This window comes from Oncorhynchus keta, chromosome 19, assembly GCF_023373465.1.
Source record: "Oncorhynchus keta strain PuntledgeMale-10-30-2019 chromosome 19, Oket_V2, whole genome shotgun sequence".
NCBI lineage: Eukaryota > Metazoa > Chordata > Actinopteri > Salmoniformes > Salmonidae > Oncorhynchus > Oncorhynchus keta.
In genome coordinates, this window is record NC_068439.1 from 82309117 (window position 1) to 82334116 (window position 25000).

General features: G+C 42.3%; 1 protein-coding gene across 50 annotated transcripts in view; it reads right to left on the reverse strand.

Annotated features, from left to right (window-relative positions):
• Positions 1–13215: 13215 nt before the first annotated feature.
• Positions 13216–25000, reverse strand: part of LOC118375736 (jun dimerization protein 2-like) — a 37741-nt gene continuing 25956 nt past the window's right edge. Inside the window, exons 4-12 of one of the 50 annotated variants that reach the window (XM_052471541.1) lie at positions 23280–23384; positions 15562–16317; positions 15390–15518; positions 14759–14801; positions 14637–14715; positions 14558–14600; positions 14156–14485; positions 13991–14076; positions 13216–13825 (exon numbers count right to left, since the gene is read on the reverse strand). In XM_052471541.1, coding sequence (XP_052327501.1) covers positions 16114–16317; positions 23280–23384 — 309 coding nt within the window. In that variant the 3' untranslated portion in view covers positions 13216–13825; positions 13991–14076; positions 14156–14485; ... (3 more) ...; positions 15390–15518; positions 15562–16113. Of the gene's footprint in view, positions 13826–13990; positions 14077–14155; positions 14486–14557; positions 14601–14636; positions 14716–14758; positions 14845–14923; positions 15089–15131; positions 15175–15217; positions 15519–15561; positions 16318–23279; positions 23385–25000 lie in introns of all 50 variants that reach the window. The other 49 variants (XM_052471517.1, XM_052471512.1, XM_052471536.1 and 46 more) reach the window with 49 other exon arrangements.

Consider the following 25000-nt stretch of genomic DNA (forward strand, 5'->3'; position numbering starts at 1 on the left):
CCCAGATCTGTTGTCTCCTCCTATAGCCTGGTCCCATATCTGTTGTCTCCTTCTATAGTCTGGTCCCAGATCTGTTGTCTCCTTCTATAGCCTGGTCCCAGATCTGTTGTCTCCTTCTATAGCCTGGTCCCAGATCTGTTGTCTCCTTCTATAGCCTGGTCCCAGATCTGTTGTCTCCTTCTATAGCCTGGTCCCAGATCTGTTGTCTCCTCCTATAGCCTGGTCCCATATCTGTTGTCTCCTTCTATAGTCTGGTCCCAGATCTGTTGTCTCCTTCTATAGCCTGGTCCCATATCTGTTGTCTCCTTCTATAGTCTGGTCCCAGATCTGTTGTCTCCTTCTACAGCCTGGTCCCATATCTGTTGTCTCCTTCTATAGTCTGGTCCCAGATCTGTTGTCTCCTTCTACAGCCTGGTCCCAGATCTGTTGTCTCCTTCTATAGCCTGGTCCCAGATCTGTTGTCTCCTTCTATAGCCTGGTCCCATATCTGTTGTCTCCTTCTATAGCCTGGTCCCAGATCTGTTGTCTCCTTCTATAGCCTGGTCCCAGATCTGTTGTCTCCTCCTATAGCCTGGTCCCAGATCTGTTGTCTCCTTCTATAGCCTGGTCCCAGATCTGTAGTCTCCTTCTATAGCCTGGTCCCAGATCTGTTGTCTCCTTCTATAGCCTGGTCCCAGATCTGTTGTCTCCTTCTATAGCCTGGTCCCAGATCTGTTGTCTCCTCCTATAGCCTGGTCCCAGATCTGTTGTCTCCTCCTATAGCCTGGTCCCATATCTGTTGTCTCCTTCTATAGCCTGGTCCCAGATCTGTTGTCTCCTTCTATAGCCTGGTCCCAGATCTGTTGTCTCCTTCTATAGCCTGGTCCCAGATCTGTTGTCTCCTCCTATAGCCTGGTCCCAGATCTGTTGTCTCCTTCTATAGTCTGGTCCCAGATCTGTTGTCTCCTTCTACAGCCTGGTCCCAGATCTGTTGTCTCCTCCTATAGCCTGGTCCCAGATCTGTTGTCTCCTTCTATAGCCTGGTCCCAGATCTGTTGTCTCCTTCTACAGCCTGGTCCCAGATCTGTTGTCTCCTCCTATAGCCTGGTCCCAGATCTGTTGTCTCCTTCTATAACCTGGGCCCAGACCACGGAAGGAGTGTTGTATGGCATTGAAGCTCGTGCCCAAAGAAGGGCTAGAAGTATACAGAATAATGTTGTCTGCGTATTATTCCAGCCCAGGCACAATTTAGATTTTGGCCACCAGATGGCAGCAGTGTACGCGCAAAGTTTTAGACTGATCCAATGAACCATTGCATATCTGTTCAAAATGTTGTATCAAGACTGCACAAATGTGCCTAATTGGTTTATTCATAGATTTTAAAGTTCATAATTGTCCACTCTCCTCAAACAATAGCATGGTTTTATTTCACTGTACTAGCTTCTGTAAATGGGCAGTACAGTTAGATTAAAAACAATTTAAACTTTCTGCTCATATCAGATATGTCTATGTCCTGGGAGATGTTCTTGTTACTTTCAACCTCATGCTAATCACATTAGCGCACGTTAGCTCAACTGTCCCGCGGGGGGGGGAGACACCGATCCTGTAGAGGTTAATGGATGACTGGGGAAGAGGATCTACCACACTGTGGTTTAGACAGAAACTCTTAACGGATGACTGAGTCTCACACATTAGCACATAGCTTTGGAGTTTCCACCAGCCTACACTACTCCTATCTCAGCACCTCACCAGCCTCAGGGGGATAGTCACAGGGGGTGAGACCTATTGGACCCTGTCAGAAGTAATGCACTTGAAAGAGAAAGGGGTATCGTCTGAGGTGAGGCCCAGCCAGTCAACCACCCAGTCAACCAACCTGTCAACCATCCAGTCAACCAACCTGTCAACCATCCAGTCAACCAACCTGTCAACCACCCAGTCAACCAACCTGTCAACCACCCAGTCAACCAACCTGTCAACCAACCTGTCAACCAACCTGTCAACCACCCAGTCAACCACCCAGTCAACCACCCAGTCAACCAACCTGTCAACCATCCAGTCAACCAACCTGTCAACCACCCAGTCAACCACCCAGTCAACCACCCAGTCAACCACCCAGTCAACCACCCAGTCAACCAACCTGTCAACCAACCTGTCAACCACCCAGTCAACCATCCAGTCAACCACCCAGTCAACTACCCAGTCAACCAACCTGTCAACCAACCTGTCAACCACCCAGTCAACCAACCTGTCAACCAACCTGTCAACCACCCAGTCAACCAACCTGTCAACCACCCAGTCAACCAACCTGCAACCACCCAGTCAACCAACCTGTCAACCACTCAGTCAACCATCCTGTCAACCATCCAGTCAACCATCCAGTCAACCATCCAGTCAACCATCCAGTCAACCATCCAGTCAACCAACCTGTCAACCATCCAGTCAACTACCCAGTCAACCACCCAGTCAACCACCCAGTCAACCACCCAGTCAACCAACCTGTCAACTACCCAGTCAACCAACCTGTCAACCACTCAGTCAACCATCCTGTCAACCATCCAGTCAACCATCCAGTCAATCAACCTGTCAACCATCCAGTCAACCAACCTGTCAACCATCCAGTCAACCATCCAGTCAACCACCCAGTCAACCAACCTGTCAACCATCCAGTCAACTACCCAGTCAACCACCCAGTCAACCACCCAGTCAACCATCCAGTCAACCAACCTGTCAACTACCCAGTCAACCAACCTGTCAACCACCCAGTCAACTACCCAGTCAACCACCCAGTCAACCAACCTGTCAACCACCCAGTCAACCACCCAGTCAACCAACCTGTCAACCAACCTGTCAACCAACCTGTCAACCACCCAGTCAACCACCCAGTCAACCAACCTGTCAACCACCCAGTCAACCAACCTGTCAACCAACCTGTCAACCACCCAGGCAACTACCCAGTCAACCACCCAGTCAACCAACCTGTCAACCATCCAGTCAACCAACCTGTCAACCACCCAGTCAACCACCCAGTCAACCAACCTGTCAACCACCCAGTCAACCACCCAGTCAACCAACCTGTCAACCAACCTGTCAACCAACCTGTCAACCACCCAGTCAACCACCCAGTCAACCAACCTGTCAACCATCCAGTCAACCAACCTGTCAACCACCCAGTCAACCAACCTGTCAACCAACCTGTCAACCAACCTGTCAACCAACCTGTCAACCAACCTGTCAACCACCCAGTCAACCAACCTGTCAACCACCCAGTCAACCAACCTGTCAACCACCCAGTCAACCAACCTGCAACCACCCAGTCAACCACCCAGTCAACCAACCTGTCAACCACCCAGTCAACCAACCTGTCAACCACCCAGTCAACCAACCTGCAACCACCCAGTCAACCAACCTGTCAACCACTCAGTCAACCATCCTGTCAACCATCCAGTCAACCATCCAGTCAACCATCCAGTCAACCATCCAGTCAACCACCCAGTCAACCAACCTGTCAACCATCCAGTCAACTACCCAGTCAACCACCCAGTCAACCACCCAGTCAACCATCCAGTCAACCAACCTGTCAACTACCCAGTCAACCAACCTGTCAACCACTCAGTCAACCATCCTGTCAACCATCCAGTCAACCATCCAGTCAATCAACCTGTCAACCATCCAGTCAACCAACCTGTCAACCATCCAGTCAACCATCCAGTCAACCACCCAGTCAACCAACCTGTCAACCATCCAGTCAACTACCCAGTCAACCACCCAGTCAACCACCCAGTCAACCATCCAGTCAACCAACCTGTCAACTACCCAGTCAACCAACCTGTCAACCACCCAGTCAACCAACCTGTCAACCACCCAGTCAACCACCCAGTCAACCAACCTGTCAACCAACCTGTCAACCACCCAGTCAACTACCCAGTCAACCACCCAGTCAACCACCCAGTCAACCATCCCGGTATTTAAAAAACTCCACTCAGCTTTACTATAATGGGCGATGTGTAAGGTACCTGGAAGTTACACTATATATATATATATATATATATATATATACAAAAGTATGTGGACACCCCTTCAAATTAGTGAATTCGGCTATTTCAGCCACACCTGTTGCTGACACATGTATAAAATTGAGCACACAGCCATGCAGTCGACATAGACAAACATTGGCAGTAGAATGGCCTTACTGAAGAGCTCAGTGACTTTCAACGTGGCACCGTCATAGGATGCCACCTTTCCAACAAGTCAGTTCATCAAATGTCTGCCCTAAGTGCTGTTATTGTGAAGTGGAAACGTCTAGGAGCAACAACGGCTCAGCCACAAAGTGGTAAGCCACACAAGATCACAGAACGGGACCGCTGAGTGCTGAAGCACATAGTGTGTAAAAATCGTCTGTAACACTCACCAAGTTCCAAACAGTCTCTGGAAGCAACGTCAGCACAAGCACTGTTCGCCGGGAGCTTCGTGAAATGGGTTTCCATGGCCGAGCAGCTGCACACAAGCCTAAGATCACCATGTGCAATGCCACGCGTCGGCTGGAGTGATATAAAACTCGCCGCCATTGGACTCTGGAGCAGTGGAAATGCATTCTCTAGAGTGATGAATCACAATTCACCATCTGGCAGTACAACGGACGAATCTGGGTTTGGAGAGAACGCTACCTACCCGAATGCATAATGCCAACTGTAAAGTTTGGTGGAGGAATAATGGTCTGGGGCTGTTTTTCATGGTTCAGGCCCCTTAGTTCCAGTGAAGGGAAATCTTAACGCCACAGCATACAAGGACATTCTAGACGATTCTGTGCTTCCATCTTCGTGGGAACATATTGGGGAAGACCCTTTCCTGTTTCAGTATGACAATACCACCGTGTACAAAGTGAGGTCCATACAGAAATGGTTTGTCGAGTTCGCTGTGGAAGAACTTGACTGGCCTGCACATTGCCCTGACCACATCGAGTACCTTTGGGATGAATTTAAACGCAGACTGCGAGCCAGGCCTAATCACCCCCAACATCATTGCCCAACCTCACTAATACTCTTGTGGTTGAATGTAGCAAGTCCCTGCAGCAATGTTCCAATATCTAGTGAAAAGCCTCGCATCAAAGGGGGGACCAACTCCATATTAATGCCCATGATTTTGGAATGAGATGTTTGACGAGCAGGTGTCCACATCATTGGTCATGTAGTGATCATCAACCTGAAAGTCAGGACATTATTTACGTTTGTTCTGATTTTATGTGTCACTTTTCCAGTCAGAGTAGGGGGGGGGGATTGTACAAACTATATTGGTGAATACAGAAATAACCTTTGCGTATGTCTTTCAGGGTTTTCTGATAGTTTTATTTTGTGAAGATGGCGCTCGCTGTTCCTGTGTATTTTATCAGAAACCATGAAGTATTTGTCTATGTCCTCTAGTCTAGTACATAGCATGTAATCTTATATAGAGGGGTTCTCTTCATAATGTAGCCACCATTTTGAAGTTACTGCTGTTGTTTTTACATGGAAGGTCTCTCTTCATAATGTAGCCACCATTTTGAAGTTACTGCTGTTGTTTTTACATGGAAGGTCTCTCTTCATAATGTAGCCACCATTTTGAAGTTACTGCTGTTGTTTTTACATGGAAGGTCTCTCTTCATAATGTAGCCACCATTTTGAAGTTACTGCTGTTGTTTTTACATGGAAGGTCTCTCTTCATAATGTAGCCACCATTTTGAAGTTACTGCTGTTGTTTTTACATGGAAGGTCTCTCTTCATAATGTAGCCACCATTTTGAAGTTACTGCTGTTGTTTTTACATGGAAGGTCTCTCTTCATAATGTAGCCACCATTTTGAAGTTACTGCTGTTGTTTTTACATGGAAGGTCTCTCTTCATAATGTAGCCACCATTTTGAAGTTATTGTTGTTGTTGTTTTTGTTTCATTTGGTGTCATGAGATCAAGAAAACAGTCATTGTGCGCCTGAAGAAGAGGCAGACCTAAACACCTCCTGCCTGGCAGAAGAGCCTCCAACACAGAAACATGTTCTGAAGAGCTTCAAGGACCAGACCAGAATGCATCCCAACCAATGATGTATTTAAACCCTGGATTGATGATGCTATGTATTGGCCATTAATTATGAGGCTTTGAAGCCACCAGTCAGCTATTTTCAGTGGCTATTTGAAGAATATAAAATATATTTTTGTTTAACACTTTTTTTGGTTACTACATGATTCCATATGTGTTATTTCATAGTTTTGATGTCTTCACTATTTTTATACAATGTAGAAAATAGTAAAAAATTAAGAAAAACCCTTGAATGAGTAGGTGTTCTAAAACTTTTGACTGGTACTGTACATATTTGATTCAGTGATTGAAATTACGACCCCATCCTCAGTCAGTAGCCTAGGAGAGAATGCCATAACGGCGGATAGTCAAGGCCAGTTTTGGGTTGAATTGGTTTACCGGCAGATTGTATACCAGCCTTGTCTAATTTTTCTCATGAGTTGGAGTTCCGTCCCGTCGAGATGCCAACGGGCCACTACCAGCGCCAGGAGAAGATTCATATTGGGACAGGGATATGGAAAGGTGGATTTTGAGTGACGAGGGGGATGAGGAAAATGAGGAGGAAGAAGAGGTTGAAGAGAGTGAAGGAGGGCAAAGGTTGAGTTTGAATCTGTTGAAAATGGCATGTCGATGAACACTGGGGTCAAGTAGTTCTGGAGATGGAAGTGAATGAGGGAGATTTAAGTGAGGTGAAGAACTCGGAGCCCAAGTTTTTGTATTGATGGACATGGTTATGAGAAAGATTAGTTCGGTACAGTGGGAGTGAGATGTTGGAGAAAGTGGATCCAGGCCTTTTGGCTGATCCATTTGTGATATCACGTGGGTGGACAAGATGTTGGGTGCTGTTGATTCTGTGAAAATAACCCAAATTGGACTTGTGATGTTTTGTTTTTTGTTTTTCTTCTGCGAAGAGGGAGCAGGCGCTCCGTGAAACTCAACATGGGTCAAGATCTATATCTTGCTGTTAAGAATTGGGCACCATTGAAGGAAGTGATTTCTAGGGTTGCGCGAAAGATGTACTATGCAAAAATCCCTCCTCCATTTCCTGGTTGCTAAAATTCTAATCGTCTAATTTCAGTTTCTGTGGCAAAACAAGTGAATCATGGTACCTCTGTGAAATATATTTTCCATGAACAAAAACATTGTATTTTCAGCTGGTGTGCAAAATCGCAAATAAAAGACAAAAAATGAAGAACGGGAAGCATAGAATTAGCGCACATAGAACAGATCTACTGCGTCTTAGACTTGCTTTCAATGAGAATGACAGATCTATTACTCCCATTTCTATGTGAAATTTGGTTGGGTCGCCCAAATAGCTACTAATTTCAGCTTTAAAACAAGAAGTTCCTGTTTTTTTAAAGAGTATCCCAGCAATTAAATGTTTATACTCCTTTGATTATTTGTTCCAATGTGTGTACTAAGGTGTCGTCTGCTATTTTTTGTTTGCGATCACAATATTAAAGAAATACATTCTTCCCAAAGTGCTAAAACCAAACAAATAAAGAACAATGGTTTGCTTTTTCTTTACAATATCTGTACTGTACCAAGACGAAGGACCAGCCTGCTGTTCAATATCTGTACTGTACCAACACAAAGGACCAGCCTGCTGTTCATATCTGTACTGTACCAACACGAAGGACCAGCCTGCTGTTCATATCTGTACTGTACCAAGACGAAGGACCAGCCTGCTGTTCATATCTGTACTGTACCAAGACGAAGGACCAGCCTGCTGTTCATATCTGTACTGTACCAACACGAAGGACCAGCCTGCTGTTCATATCTGTACTGTACCAAGACGAAGGACCAGCCTGCTGTTCATATCTGTACTGTACCAACACGAAGGACCAGCCTGCTGTTCATATCTGTACTGTACCAACACGAAGGACCAGCCTGCTGTTCATATCTGTACTGTACCAACACGAAGGACCAGCCTGCTGTTCAATATCTGTACTGTACCAACACGAAGGACCAGCCTGCTGTTCATATCTGTACTGTACCAACACGAAGGACCAGCCTGCTGTTCATATCTGTACTGTACCAACACGAAGGACCAGCCTGCTGTTCATATCTGTACTGTACCAACACGAAGGACCAGCCTGCTGTTCATATCTGTACTGTACCAACACGAAGGACCAGCCTGCTGTTCATATCTGTACTGTACCAACACGAAGGACAAGCCTGCTGTTCATATCTGTACTGTACCAACACGAAGGACCAGCCTGCTGTTCATATCTGTACTGTACCAACACGAAGGACCAGCCTGCTGTTCATATCTGTACTGTACCAACACGAAGGACCAGCCTGCTGTTCATATCTGTACTGTACCAACACGAAGGACCAGCCTGCTGTTCATATCTGTACTGTACCAACACGAAGGACCAGCCTGCTGTTCATATCTGTACTGTACCAACACGAAGGACCAGCCTGCTGTTCATATCTGTACTGTACCAACACGAAGGACCAGCCTGCTGTTCATATCTGTATATGCAGGATTGTTTTGGGCACAATGATGGTGTAATAAATGCACGTGGAAGAAATAAATGAATAAGTAAATAAATAAACAAGCAAGTAAATAAATGAGTAAATAAACAAGTAAATAAATTAGTAAGTAAATAAACAAGTAAATAAATAAATAAATAAACAAACAAGTAAATAAATTAGTAAATAAATAAGTAAATAAACAAGTAAATAAATGAGTAAATAAATAAATAAACGAGTAAATAAATGAGTAAATAAATTTATTTTATTTTATTTCACCTTTATTTAACCAGGTAGGCTAGTTGAGAACAAGTTCTCATTTGCAACTGCGACCTGGCCAAGATAAAGCATAGCAGTGTGAACAGACAACACAGAGTTACACATGGAGTAAACAATTAGCAAGTCAATAACACAGTAGAAAAAAATGGGCAGTCTATATACAATGTGTGCAAAAGGCATGAGGAGGTAGGCGAATAATACAATTTTGCAGATAAGTAAATAAAGATTGGAAAGCTGCCACAGTCATCCCCCTCTTCGAACGACACCATTATATACATCTGGCATTTGTTTGGACACTGTGCTTCAACGTCATACTCCTTCTGTGGCCTCCAACTGCTTTTAAATGCTAGTAAAACTAAGTGCATCTAATGGCCACTGATCTTGTTTCTTGGCCCAAGCAAGTCTCTTCTTATTATTGGTTTCCTTTAGAAGTGGTTTCTTTGCAGCACTTCGACCATGAAGGCCTGATTCACACAGTCTCCTCTGAACAGTTGAGATGTGTCTGTTACTTGAACTCTGTGAATATTTTATTTGGGCTGAAATCTGAAGTGCAGTTAACTAATGAGCGTATCCTCTGCAGCAGAGGTCACTCTGGGTTTTCCTTTCCTGTGGCGGTCCACATGAGAGCCAGTTTCATCATAGAGCTTGATTGTTTTTGCGACTGTTTCTGCATTGACCGACCTTCATGTCTTAAAGTAATGATGGACTGTCATTTCTCTTTGCTTATTTGAGCTGTTCTTGCCATAATATGGACTTTTACTAAATGGGACTTTTACTAAATAGGACCCTCTTCTGTATACCCCCTCTACCTTGTCACAACACAACTGATTGGCTCAAACACATTAAGGAAATAAATTCCACAAATTAACTTTTAACAAGTCATACCTGTTAATTGAAACGCATTCCAGGTGAATACCTCATGGAGCTGGTTGAGATAATTCCAAGAGTGTGCCAAGCTGTCATCATGGCAAAGGTTGGCTGCTTTGAAGAATCTCAAATATAAAATATATTTTGATATTGTTCTACAATGTAGGTGTCCATCCTTTTGACTGGTTCTCTATTTAATATGGATATTCTGAATAAAAGTGTCAACAACTGCCACTAGTGCAAATTACCACTAGTGCAACGCTGATTGCCCGCTCGAGACCCAAGAACAGAGCATGCGTTAAACCCGTTGTTTGATACGGTTTTCCATACACAAAGGCCACATTAGAATGCGGGTTAAACTAGTCGTTTTCAAGTGCTTTGTTGTGGTTATTTATTGGTGCACATAGTAGTGTTAATATTTTATGGGAAAGGGTTGATAATTGGTATCTGAATAGCCTACAACTGGCGAAAAGTTGTCAATACTGCGCGTGCTGCTGTCGCCCTCTCACCCACGTGACTCAAATGCAGCGACAAAAAAAACACTTTCACTCAGCAACAGCCTGCCACACTGCCTGATAGTCAGCAACAGCCTGCCTGATAGTCAGCAACAGCCTCGGAGCAATTTAGAAGTTGCCCAAAAAATAAAGCGACCAATACATTTTCACTCGTGACATGGTTGAACCACCGGGAAAACGCAGTGACGGAGGAGCGCCCTCTCAAACGGAACAGTAATGTGCGACGCTCGGCCATGTTGTCAACAAGGAAGCATGATGCATTGCCCAGAAAAATACTTACAATATATATTTGAATTTTCAAACTAGTCACTCTGTCACTTTTGTTTTTGAAACCGACTAAGCCGTGGGTTTTGAATGGGGCTCCTGGGATTGCATTCCATAACAAATGCAATCAACTGTTGACCCGGTGTAAATAAGGCAGCATGAATTGTTGTTGCTGAAAGGCTAGGATGGCCGCGGTGCCATTTCAAGCAGGGGAGATTTTTACATGACACGCTGAACACATGAATCGAATCCCGTCAATGTCCGCAAAGAGGGAGGGACTCAACGTTTGGATAGCTCAATAACCAATCAAAACACCTGTTGTGAAACACCATCAGCCGCCCAACCCCACACATAGAAAGTCACATACCAGTCGACGGTCAAAGAGCGGCCCCTGTTGGATGTTTTAAGTAACGCTTCCTAATAATAATGATTATTTCACCTTTATTCCAGTAGGAGGCGATATAGAAGTCAGTGTTTGTGGCGTCTTTCCATAAAGAAACATTTATTTCAGTAGTTTCCTGAGCTGAAACGAACAGAAAACAATTACAGTTCATTGATTATACTACAGACATTAAGTAATATCGTCAACGTTTCACACACAGTGTATGGACAGTCCGGGAAATATCTATTTCCTTTACACGTGTTCAAGCTAGAATAAGAAAAAAAACATCGAACGGATTTACAAAAGGAAAATGAACACGTCATTTTTAAAAACAAAAAAATCCATCTCAAAAAGACTGTGTCCCGCTATATTGCTCAGGCTGCACCACAGCGTCTATTCACAGGCGCGATCCCACTACTGAGCGGCACGGGGGCTTTGGCCTGCTCCGTTTCCGACCTGGGCCGGTGCACCCCTCCTTAGACGACCTGGTGGTCCCGGGCTCCCCCAGGAGCACCATATCGATACCGAACTTAGTGCGGACACCCGATCGGCATAGTCCACTGGAGCTCAGAACTCCTGAGCTCAAACGATCCGCCAGCCTAAGCCTCCCAGCAACTTGGATTACAGGCGCACGCCACTGCACCCGGCGAGTGAAGAGAGGATTTTAAAGGCATTTGAAGTTAAATTCGTGACGTCACACCACGCGTCACACAGTTTATATGATTGTATAACGATCTCTTGTGGTGGCATATAGAATTGCAGCGGTGTCCAAATTTCATTTTGTCTCGAGCTGTGCTCAAAGCCTGCCCACTTGTTATGGGTGACCCAGTATGGTATGTTCTGTATTGCCGCATTCAAGACAAACTGGGAACTCGGAAATCTCGGACTTCAGTGCATACAAGACGACTGGGAACTCGGGAAAAGAAAGGAGTTCGACTGGAATCTTTTTGTTGGAACGGTCATCCTGGTCAGAATTCCAAGTTGGAAACTGGGGCATCTTTCTAATAATAATATCTTTCTAGAGCTCCAACTATCCAACCTGAAGATTACTCACATCATGGTATTATTGACGTCAGGAGTGGGAGGGCCAAGAGACCAGACAAGAGGTGGCTGTACAGAACGGAGTGCTCAGATTGGGGTGTAGGGTTTGACCAGAGCCTGCAGACAGGGAGGGCTCTTGCTGTTCCATGGGTAAGCACCATGGTGTTGTAGTGGATGTGAGCTTCTTGTGGAAGCCAGTGGAGGAGTGAGGAGGAGCAGGGTGACACGGGAGAACTTGGGATGGTTAAACACCAGGCGGGCTGCAGGAGGCTAACCGTAAGACAGATTTGCAACATGATTTTTCTGACTTCAAATTGATTCGTGCAAATCCAACCCTTGTATTCTAGGTACTGAACTGGACATGGAAATAGGGATGAATTGCATGAATTTGAGACCCTGATTTGATTCCATCTATCATAGTGGTCTAAATCGCGGAATCTCAGTGCTAGAGGTGTCACTACAGACCCTGGTTTCATTCCATCTATCACAGTGGTCTAAATCGCTGAATCTCAGTGCTAGAGGTGTCACTACAGACCCTGGTTTCATTCCATCTATCACAGTGGTCTAAATCGCTGAATCTCAGTGCTAGAGGTGTCACTACAGACCCTGGTTTGATTCCATCTATCACAGTGGTCTAAATCGCTGAATCTCAGTGCTAGAGGTGTCACTACAGACCCTGGTTTGATTCCATCTATCACAGTGGTCTAAATCGCTGAATCTCAGTGCTAGAGGTGTCACTACAGACCCTGGTTTCATTCCATCTATCACAGTGGTCTAAATCGCTGAATCTCAGTGCTAGAGGTGTCACTACAGACCCTGGTTTGATTCCATCTATCACAGTGGTCTAAATCGCTGAATCTCAGTGCTAGAGGTGTCACTACAGACCCTGGTTTGATTCCATCTATCACAGTGGTCTAAATCGCTGAATCTCAGTGCTAGAGGTGTCACTACAGACCCTGGTTTGATTCCATCTATCACAGTGGTCTAAATCGCTGAATCTCAGTGCTAGAGGTGTCACTACAGACCCTGGTTTGATTCCATCTATCACAGTGGTCTAAATCGCTGAATCTCAGTGCTAGAGGTGTCACTACAGACCCTGGTTTGATTCCATCTATCACAGTGGTCTAAATCGCTGAATCTCAGTGCTAGAGGTGTCACTACAGACCCTGGTTTGATTCCATCTATCACAGTGGTCTAAATCGCTGAATCTCAGTGCTAGAGGTGTCACTACAGACCCTGGTTTGATTCCATCTATCACAGTGGTCTAAATCGCTGAATCTGAAAAATAGCTGATATTGGCAGAGACGTTTGGAACAACATTATTCCAACCTCATAGTGTGGAAATATATATATATATATATATAAAACACAGGTATCACTTGTTTTTTATTTGGACTGCTCTGGGTCCTTTTAATATTGAAAAAATACAACGGGACACTGATGTCAAATAAACAAAAATCACATCAAGTGATTACAACAATTACAAGGCTTTTCATACACAATGTATATGTCGCTTATATAAAAACGGTATAAAATAAGTATATTGAAATACAGACATTTGAATTAACAATGCCTTTTTTAAATGTTATTTTATAAACAACAGGAGCGTAAACATTATTTCATATAGTATATTATATGTGCTTTTATTTCATATAGTATATATATATATATATATATATATATGTGCTTTTATTTCATGACGCCAGCGTCACCTCCAATCGGATCAACCGGATACTGCCGTCGTCAAGGCAGCGGATATACAACAACAACAACAACAACAAGCATTATAATATGCAATAAAAATATGTTCCAACTTGGTAATGAACAAATCCTAGAATAGTACTACACCTGTGTATTTCAACGTGGTATACAGTATACTGGCTTGGTACACCTGTGTATTTCAACGTGGTATACAGTATACTGGCTGGGTACACCTGTGTATTTCAACGTGGTATACAGTATACTGGCTGGGTACACCTGTGTATTTCAACGTGGTATACAGTATACTGGCTGGGTATACCTGTGTATTTCAACGTGGTATACTGGCTTGGTACACCTGTGTATTTCAACGTGGTATACCGTATACTGGCTTGGTACACCTGTGTATTTCAACGTGGTATACAGTATACTGGTTGGGTACACCTGTGTATTTCAACGTGGTATACAGTATACTGGCTGGGTACACCTGTGTATTTCAACGTGGTATACAGTATACTGGCTGGGTACACCTGTGTATTTCAACGTGGTATACTGGCTTGGTACACCTGTGTATTTCAACGTGGTATACAGTATACTGGCTTGGTACACCTGTGTATTTCAACGTGGTATACAGTATACTGGCTGGGTACACCTGTGTATTTCAACGTGGTATACAGTATACTGGCTGGGTACACCTGTGTATTTCAACGTGGTATACTGGCTGGGTACACCTGTGTATTTCAACGTGGTATACTGGCTGGGTACACCTGTGTATTTCAACGTGGTATACAGTATACTGGCTGGGTACACCTGTGTATTTCAACGTGGTATACAGTATACTGGCTGGGTACACCTGTGTATTTCAACGTGGTATACAGTATACTGGCTGGGTACACCTGTGTATTTCAACGTGGTATACAGTATACTGGCTGGGTACACCTGTGTATTTCAACGTGGTATACTGGCTGGGGACACCTGTGTATTTCAACGTGGTATACTGGCTTGGTACACCTGTGTATTTCAACGTGGTATACAGTATACTGGCTGGGTACACCTGTGTATTTCAACATGGTATACTGGCTTGGTACACCTGTGTATTTCAACGTGGTATACAGTATACTGGCTGGGTACACCTGTGTATTTCAACGTGGTATACTGGCTTGGTACACCTGTGTATTTCAACATGGTATACAGTATACTGGCTTGGTACACCTGTGTATTTCAACGTGGTATACAGTATACTGGCTTGGTACACCTGTGTATTTCAACATGGTATACAGTATACTGGCTGGGTACACCTGTGTATTTCAACGTGGTATACTGGCTTGGTACACCTGTGTATTTCAACATGGTATACAGTATACTGGCTTGGTACACCTGTGTATTTCAACGTGGTATACAGTATACTGGCTGGGTACACCTGTGTATTTCAACGTGGTATACTGGCTGGGTACACCTGTGTATTTCAACGTGGTATACAGTATACTGGCTGGGTACACCTGTGTATTTCAACGTGGTATACAGTATACTGGCTGGGTACACCTGTGTATTTCAATGTGGTATACAGTACATTGGCTGGGTACACCTGTGTATTTCAACGTGGTATACAGTATACTGGCTGGGTACACCTGTGTATTTCAACGTGGTATACCATATACTGGCTGGGTACACCTGTGTATTTCAACGTGGTATACAGTATACTGGCTGGGTACACCTGTGTATTTCAACGTGGTATACAGTATACTGGCTGGGTACACCTGTGTATTTCAACGTGGTATACAGTATACTGGCTGGGTACACCTGTGTATTTCAACGTGGTATACAGTATACTGGCTGGGTACACCTGTGTATTTCAACGTGGTATACAGTATACTGGCTGGGTACACCTGTGTATTTCAACGTGGTATACAGTATACTGGCTGGGTACACCTGTGTATTTCAACGTGGTATACAGTATACTGGCTGGGTACACCTGTGTATTTCAACGTGGTATACAATATACTGGCTGGGTACACCTGTGTGCCTCTACAGTTACACATGTTTAGAATATCACAACAACCTCTTTGTTTGTCTCAGAGTCGGTAAGTGCCGGTAACAGAGCACCATAGTGATTGATCTTAGTGTTTCCCCTTCCGAAACGATAGTTTCCACTATATATAAATATATCACAATATATCTTCTTCCATCTGTCCCTTAATGTAATGGTGGTTGGTTGCAGTAAGTAAACGGTGTGGCACTGACTTGGTTTCAAAAACAAAACACTTATTATGACGCAGAGATAACTGGGTTGGGCATTTAGGCTCCTCCCTCTTCCCTCAGAACCCAATCGGGTAACGTTACCGAGGTGTTACCGAGGCAACGGAACCCTAACAACCCCGGGTCTTTTAGGCAAAGGCATACTTGAGTCTCCAGCTTGGCGCTCAACACACAGTACATAAGTGCTTCAGCAACAAAAGCATCAGGTGATTTTAAAAAAATCTTTCGTCATATTTGACGACAGTTGCTTTTCTTCCTGTCAGATTCCTTCCTTCCTTCCCGCCCTTCGGTTTTACTTTCCCTCTGTGGTTTCACTTAGAGGCCTCTAGCTTTTCGGAGGCCAGGAGTTCGAGCAGGGGGTTGGCCTCGCTCTCAGGGGTCTTGACGCTGTCGGTGCGGACGATGCAGGTGGGGCGGTGGAGGTTGAGCATCACCATTAGCTGCTGTCTCTCCATCCTCAGCTCTTCGATTTGGGCCTTTAGGTCGGAGTTCACCACCTCCAGACGCTCCGACTCCTACAGGGAGGACAGAGAGGGGAGGGGGGTATACTGTTAGGTCATTGATTTAGCCTTTATTTAACCAGGTAACACAGCGAGAACCCTTTCTCTTTTACAATAATGACCCGAGGTCCCACTTTAAACAAACTATGAGCAGGACTGGGGTGTAATGGGTTACATGTAACAGATATTTTTTTGAATGAACTTTGTAATCTGTTACTTTAACAGCATTAAAACTGTCATCCATTACTTTACCAGCATTAAAACTGGCATCCATTACTTTAACAGCATTAGAACTGTCATCCATTACTTTAACAGCATTAAGACTGTCATCCATTACTTTAACAGCATTAAAACTGTCATCCATTACTTTAACAGCATTAGAACTGTCATCCATTACTTTAACAGCATTAGAACTGTCATCCATTACTTTAACAGCATTAGAACTGTCATCCATTACTTTAACAGCATTAGAACTGTCATCCATTACTTTAACAGCATTAGAACTGTCATCCATTACTTTAACAGCATTAGAACTGTCATCCATTACTTTACCAGCATTAGAACTGTCATCCATTACTTTAACAGCATTAGAACTGTCATCCATTACTTTAACAGCATTAGAACTGTCATCCATTACTTTAACAGCATTAGAACTGTCATCCATTACTTTACCAGCATTAGAACTGTCATCCATTACTTTAACAGCATTAGAACTGGCATCCATTACTTTAACAGCATTAGAAATATACTTTTGAAAAACGAGACGATTACTTTTAAATTCAGAAAAAAAGGGATGTTTGCGAGAAAAAAAACCTTTGACACTTTTCTGTTTTCTCAAATCAGTGTTGAAAAAAAAAGGATCCCAGCCTATAGAATAACAGCTGCATAGTGTGGATCCCAGCCTATAGAATAACAGCTGCATAGTGTGGATCCCAGCCTATAGAATAACAGCTGCATAGTGTGGATCCCAGCCTATAGAATAACAGCTGCATAGTGTAGATCCCAGCCTATAGAATAACAGCTGCATAGTGTAGATCCCAGCCTATAGAATAACAGCTGCATAGTGTGGATCCCAGCCTATAGAATAACAGCTGCATAGTGTAGATCCCAGCCTATAGAATAACAGCTGCATAGTGTAGATCCCAGCCTACAGAATAACAGCTGCATAGTGTGGATCCCAGCCTATAGAATAACAGCTGCATAGTGTAGATCCCAGCCTATAGAATAACAGCTGCATAGTGTAGATCCCAGCCTATAGAATAACAGCTGCATAGTGTAGATCCCAGCCTATAGAATAACAGCTGCATAGTGTAGATCCCAGCCTATAGAATAACAGCTGCATAGTGTAGATCCCAGCCTATAGAATAACAGCTGCATAGTGTAGATCCCAGCCTATAGAATAACAGCTGCATAGTGTAGATCCCAGCCTATAGAATAACAGCTGCATAGTGTAGATCCCAGCCTATAGAATAACAGCTGCATAGTGTAGATCCCAGCCTATAGAATAACAGCTGCATAGTGTGGATCCCAGCCTATAGAATAACAGCTGCATAGTGTGGATCCCAGCCTATAGAATAACAGCTGCATAGTGTGGATCCCAGCCTATAGAATAACAGCTGCATAGTGTGGATCCCAGCCTATAGAATAACAGCTGCATAGTGTGGATCCCAGCCTATAGAATAACAGCTGCATAGTGTGGATCCCAGCCTATAGAATAACAGCTGCATAGTGTGGATCCCAGCCTATAGAATAACAGCTGCATAGTGTGGATCCCAGCCTATAGAATAACAGCTGCATAGTGTGGATCCCAGCCTATAGAATAACAGCTGCATAGTGTGGATCCCAGCCTATAGAATAACAGCTGCATAGTGTGGATCCCAGCCTATAGAATAACAGCTGCATAGTGTGGATCCCAGCCTATAGAATAACAGCTGCATAGTGTGGATCCCAGCCTATAGAATAACAGCTGCATAGTGTGGATCCCAGCCTATAGAATAACAGCTGCATAGTGTGGATCCCAGCCTATAGAATAACAGCTGCATAGTGTGGATCCCAGCCTATAGAATAACAGCTGCATAGTGTGGATCCCAGCCTATAGAATAACAGCTGCATAGTGTGGATCCCAGCCTATAGAATAACAGCTGCATTGTGTGGATCCCAGCCTATAGAATAACAGCTGCATAGTGTGGATCCCAGCCTATAGAATAACAGCTGCATAGTGTGGATCCCAGCCTATAGAATAACAGCTGCATAGTGTGGATCCCAGCCTATAGAATAACAGCTGCATAGTGTGGATCCCAGCCTATAGAATAACAGCTGCATAGTGTGGATCCCAGCCTATAGAATAACAGCTGCATAGTGTGGATCCCAGCCTATAGAATAACAGCTGCATAGTGTGGATCCCAGCCTATAGAATAACAGCTGCATAGTGTGGATCCCAGCCTATAGAATAACAGCTGCATAGTGTGGATCCCAGCCTATAGAATAACAGCTGCATAGTGTGGATCCCAGCCTATAGAATAACAGCTGCATAGTGTGGATCCCAGCCTATAGAATAACAGCTGCATAGTGTGGATCCCAGCCTATAGAATAACAGCTGCATTGTGTGGATCCCAGCCTATAGAATAACAGCTGCATAGTGTGGATCCCAGCCTATAGAATAACAGCTGCATAGTGTGGATCCCAGCCTATAGAATAACAGCTGCATAGTGTGGATCCAGCCTATAGAATAACAGCTGCATAGTGTGGATCCCAGCCTATAGAATAACAGCTGCATAGTGTGGATCCCAGCCTATAGAATAACAGCTGCATAGTGTGGATCCCAGCCTATAGAATAACAGCTGCATAGTGTGGATCCCAGCCTATAGAATAACAGCTGCATAGTGTGGATCCCAGCCTATAGAATAACAGCTGCATTGTGTGGATCCCAGCCTATAGAATAACAGCTGCATAGTGTGGATTCCAGCCTATAGAATAACAGCTGCATAGTGAGGATCCCAGACTATAGAATAACAGCTGCATAGTGTGGATCCCAGCCTATAGAATAACAGCTGCATAGTGTGGATCCCAGCCTATAGAATAACAGCTGCATAGTGTGGATCCCAGCCTATAGAATAACAGCTGCATAGTGTGGATCCCAGCCTATAGAATAACAGCTGCATAGTGTGGATCCCAGCCTATAGAATAACAGCTGCATAGTGTAGATCCCAGCCTATAGAATAACAGCTGCATAGTGTAGATCCCAGCCTATAGAATAACAGCTGCATAGTGTGGATCCCAGCCTATAGAATAACAGCTGCATAGTATGGATCCCAGCCTATAGAATAACAGCTGCATAGTGTAGATCCCAGCCTATAGAATAACAGCTGCATAGTGTAGATCCCAGCCTATAGAATAACAGCTGCATAGTGTAGATCCCAGCCTATAGAATAACAGCTGCATAGTGTGGATCCCAGCCTATAGAATAACAGCTGCATAGTGTGGATCCCAGCCTATAGAATAACAGCTGCATAGTGTGGATCCCAGCCTATAGAATAACAGCTGCATAGTGTAGATCCCAGCCTATAGAATAACAGCTGCATAGTGTGGATCCCAGCCTATAGAATAACAGCTGAATAGTGTGGATCCCAGCCTATAGAATAACAGCTGAATAGTGTGGATCCCAGCCTATAGAATAAAAGTTTGAGGGAGTTCCTCCGTTCTAAAGTCCTCTGTGGTATTTGGGCTCCATACTGTCAAAAACAAGTTTCCTTTGAGAAGACCAGGAGCGGGACTTTTATTGAAAATCCATACACCTAACAGACACATGCACACTTTTGACAGACTTAAACAGATGCAAATGAGCAAGATATTTAAAGTGTCACCCCCCAAAAAAAGTAAACAATAGACCTATAGAAAATGCAACATGCAAATAGCATTTTTCAGTAGTGCTCACAATATGTCATTCCAAGACCAGAGTTCATTTTTTTCAACTGGACGCAATGAGCCCAATCAGTCCTCCATGACAACGCAATCATAAACAACAGAGTTGGCTAATTATGCTCAAGCTAATCTATATTTCCATATTTCCTATTCTTGAAGATCGAAGGAGTATTACATGAATTAGAATGACTTGAAATCTGACAGACTTTGTTTTTTAAATGTAAAGATATAGCCTAATCATATTATTATCTGTAGTAGAAAGCAATGGGTTAGAATAAGTCTACATAACCCATGAAGTAAAATGCAACATATATATATGGCCAGCTATGTACACGACAGCATTGGTTTATCCTGCAATAAATGTTGTTCAATTGGTAATATACGTTTTTGTGTCTTCTTCTAATGCTTCTTGAAAGTAATTTAAAAGTATCTGAAAGTATTCAGATTACTTTGGGTAATCCAAAAGTTATGTTACCGATTTATAATTTGACAGGTAACTAGTAAATGTAATGGATTACATTTAGAAAGGAACCTTCCCGACCTTGACTATGACGTGAATGCCTGACAGAGAGCACTCATCACGTCTTTATAAACACGACGTAGATTCTTCACAAATGATTTAGAAGTAACCATACAATCTATTCTAGATTCTACAGCCAATTTGCAAAGAACACCAGAGTAAATAGTATATATAAAGAACACCAGAGTAAACATAAAGAACACCAGAGTATACATAAAGAACACCAGAGTACACATAAAGAACACCAGAGTACACATAAAGAACACTAGAGTAAATAGTATATATAAATAATAATAATAAATAATAATATATGCCATTTAGCAGACGCTTTTATCCAAAGCGACTTATAAAGAACACCAGAAAATACATAAAGAACACCAGAGTATATAGTACACATAAAGAACACCAGAGTACACATAAAGAACACCAGAGTATACATAAAGAACACCAGAGTATATAGTACACATAAAGAACACCAGAGTATACATAAAGAACACCAGAGTATACATAAAGAACACCAGAGTATATAGTATACATAAAGAACACCAGAGTATACATAAAGAACACCAGAGTACACATAAAGAACACCAGAGTATACATAAAGAACACCAGAGTATATAGTACACATAAAGAACACCAGAGTATACATAAAGAACACCAGAGTATACATAAAGAACACCAGAGTATATAGTATACATAAAGAACACCAGAGAATACATAAAGAACACCAGAGTATACATAAAGAACACCAGAGAATATAGTACACATAAAGAACACCAGAGTATACATAAAGAACACCAGAGAATACATAAAGAACACCAGAGTACACATAAAGAACACCAGAGTATACATAAAGAACACCAGAGTACACATAAAGAACACCAGAGTATATAGAACACCAGAGTATACATAAAGAACACCAGAGTATACATAAAGAACACCAGAGTATACATAAAGAACACCAGAGTATATAGTATACATAAAGAACACCAGAGTATACATAAAGAACACCAGAGTATACATAAAGAACACCAGAGTATACATAAAGAACACCAGAGTATATAGTATACATAAAGAACACCAGAGTATACATAAAGAACACCAGAGTATACATAAAGAACACCAGAGTATACATAAAGAACACCAGAGTATACATAAAGAACACCAGTGTATACATAAAGAACACCAGTGTATACATAAAGAACACCAGAGTATATAGTATACATAAAGAACACCAGAGTATACATAAAGAACACCAGTGTATACATAAAGAACACCAGTGTATACATAAAGAACACCAGTGTATACATAAAGAACACCAGAGTATACATAAAGAACACCAGAGTATATAGTATACATAAAGAACACCAGAGTATACATAAAGAACACCAGTGTATACATAAAGAACACCAGAGTATACATAAAGAACACCAGAGTATACATAAAGAACACCAGTGTATACATAAAGAACACCAGAGTATACATAAAGAACACCAGTGTATACATAAAGAACACCAGAGTATACATAAAGAACACCAGAGTATACATAAAGAACACCAGAGTATACATAAAGAACACCAGAGTATACATAAAGAACACCAGAGTATACATAAAGAACACCAGAGTATATAGTATACATAAAGAACACCAGAGTATACATAAAGAACACCAGAGTATACATAAAGAACACCAGAGTATACATAAAGAACACCAGAGTACGCATAAAGAACACCAGATTATACATAAAGAACACCAGTGTATACATAAAGAACACCAGTGTATACATAAAGAACACCAGTGTATGCATAAAGAACACCAGATTATACATAAAGAACACCAGAGTATATAGTATACATAAAGAACACCAGATTATACATAAAGAACACCAGAGTATATTGTATACATAAAGAACACCAGTGTATACATAAAGAACACCAGTGTATACATAAAGAACACCAGTGTATACATAAAGAACACCAGTGTACACATAAAGAACACCAGTGTATACATAAAGAACACCAGTGTATACATAAAGAACACCAGTGTATACATAAAGAACACCAGAGTATACATAAAGAACACCAGTGTATACATAAAGAACACCAGAGTATATAGTATACATAAAGAACACCAGAGTATACATAAAGAACACCAGAGTATACATAAAGAACACCAGTGTATACATAAAGAACACCAGAGTATACATAAAGAACACCAGAGTATACATAAAGAACACCAGAGTATATAGTATACATAAAGAACACCAGAGTATACATAAAGAACACCAGAGTATACATAAAGAACACCAGAGTATACATAAAGAACACCAGAGTATACATAAAGAACACCAGTGTATACATAAAGAACACCAGAGTATATAGTATACATAAAGAACACCAGTGTATACATAAAGAACACCAGAGTATACATAAAGAACACCAGAGTATACATAAAGAACACCAGTGTATACATAAAGAACACCAGTGTATACATAAAGAACTCTGCCGCCATTTTGAAAAAGAAAAAAGAGACTAACCCTTTGGAGGAAGTCTGTCCTCTCCTTCTTCTTGTTCCGACATCGTGCTGCTGCCACTTTGTTCTTATCTCTCCTCCGTCTCCTCCTCTCATCGTCCTCGTCCATCTGCAGGGAGAAGGAAGTATTGTGATTAGCCAATGGTGACCTTATTCAAGGCATGCATATTGTGGTCCTTCTGTAGCTCAGTTGGTAGAGCATGGCGCTTGTAACGCCAGGGTAGTCGGTTCGATCCCCGGGACCACCCATATGTAGAATGTATGCACACATACAAAGTCGCTTTGGATAAAAGCGTCTGCTAAATGGCATATATTTATTTTTTTTTTTTTTAAATATAGTTATTCCAACCTTGGGTTGTATCGTTCCTGCATTGTATACTCCTGGTGCAGTGGTGTTTCACTCCTAGTTTGTTTTATTTCAAGTAACAACGTCTCAGCTTCATACCTGTGCTTGCCATCTTGGAGGCAAAAGTGAATAGTTTCAGAGAACCCAGATTGAAATGATTAAAGGCCCAGTAGAGTCAAAAAACAGGATTTCCTGTGTTTTGTATACAGTGGAGCAAAAAAGTATTTCGTCAGCCACCAATTGTGCAAGTTCTCCCACTTAAAAAGATGAGAGAGGCCTGTAATTTTCATCATAGGTACACTTCAACTATGACAGACAAAATTAGGGGGAAAAAATCCAGAAAATCACATTGTAGGACTTTTTATGAATTTATTTGCAAATTATGGAGGAAAATAAGTATTTGGTCAAAAACAAAAGTTTCTCAATACTTATATATACCCTTTATATACCCGTTATATACCCTTTGTTGGCAATGGCAGAGGTCAAACGTTTTCTGTAAGTCTTCACAAGGTTTTCATACACTGTTGCTGGTATTTTGGCCCATTCCTCCATGCAGATCTCCTCTAGAGCAGTGATGTTTTGGGGCTGTTACAGGTCTGTGAGAGCCAGAAATCTTGCTTGTTTGCAGGTGACCAAATACTTATTTTCCACCATAATTTGCAAATAAATTCATTAAAAATCCTCAAATGTGATTTTCTTTTCTCATTTTGTCTGTCATAGTTGAAGTGTACCTATGATGAAACTTACAGGCCTCTCTCGTCTTTTTAAGTGGGAGAACTTGCACAATTGGTTGCTGACTAAATACTTTTTTGCCCCACTGTCTAAAAAAAAAAAATGTTTTTTTATTTAATATATTTCCACACTATGAGGTTGGAATAATATTGTGAAATTGTGTAAAATGCCCTTTTAGTGTAAGAGCAGTTTGAAAAGACTGCCGTAAATTTCAGCCTGTTTTGGTGGGATGGAGTTTTGGCCTTTCCATGGTGACATCACCATGTAGTAAATTAGGTAATAGACCAATAAGAAAGGGAGTTCCAAACCTCTCTTCCAATAACAGCTAGTTTTCAGTTTTCACCTCCCCACTCAGACCACTCCCAGACAGTCCTTGCAAATTCTTGCTTGAGAAATGGCTCTTTGCTAAGAAGCAAGTTCTGTTTCTTTTGTTTTACCATTTTAATTGAAAACAATCACAGTAAGGTACTTAAATTGCTCCCCAGAAAGGATTTGATATTAAGATAAAAACGTCTGCATTGGACCTTTAAGTAACATCTAAACTACTTCTGAAAGTGGCCACTGGGTGGAGCTAAACGTTAGACAGGCTGACAACATCTAAACTACTTCTGAATGTGGCCACTGGGTGGAGCTAAACGTTAGACAGG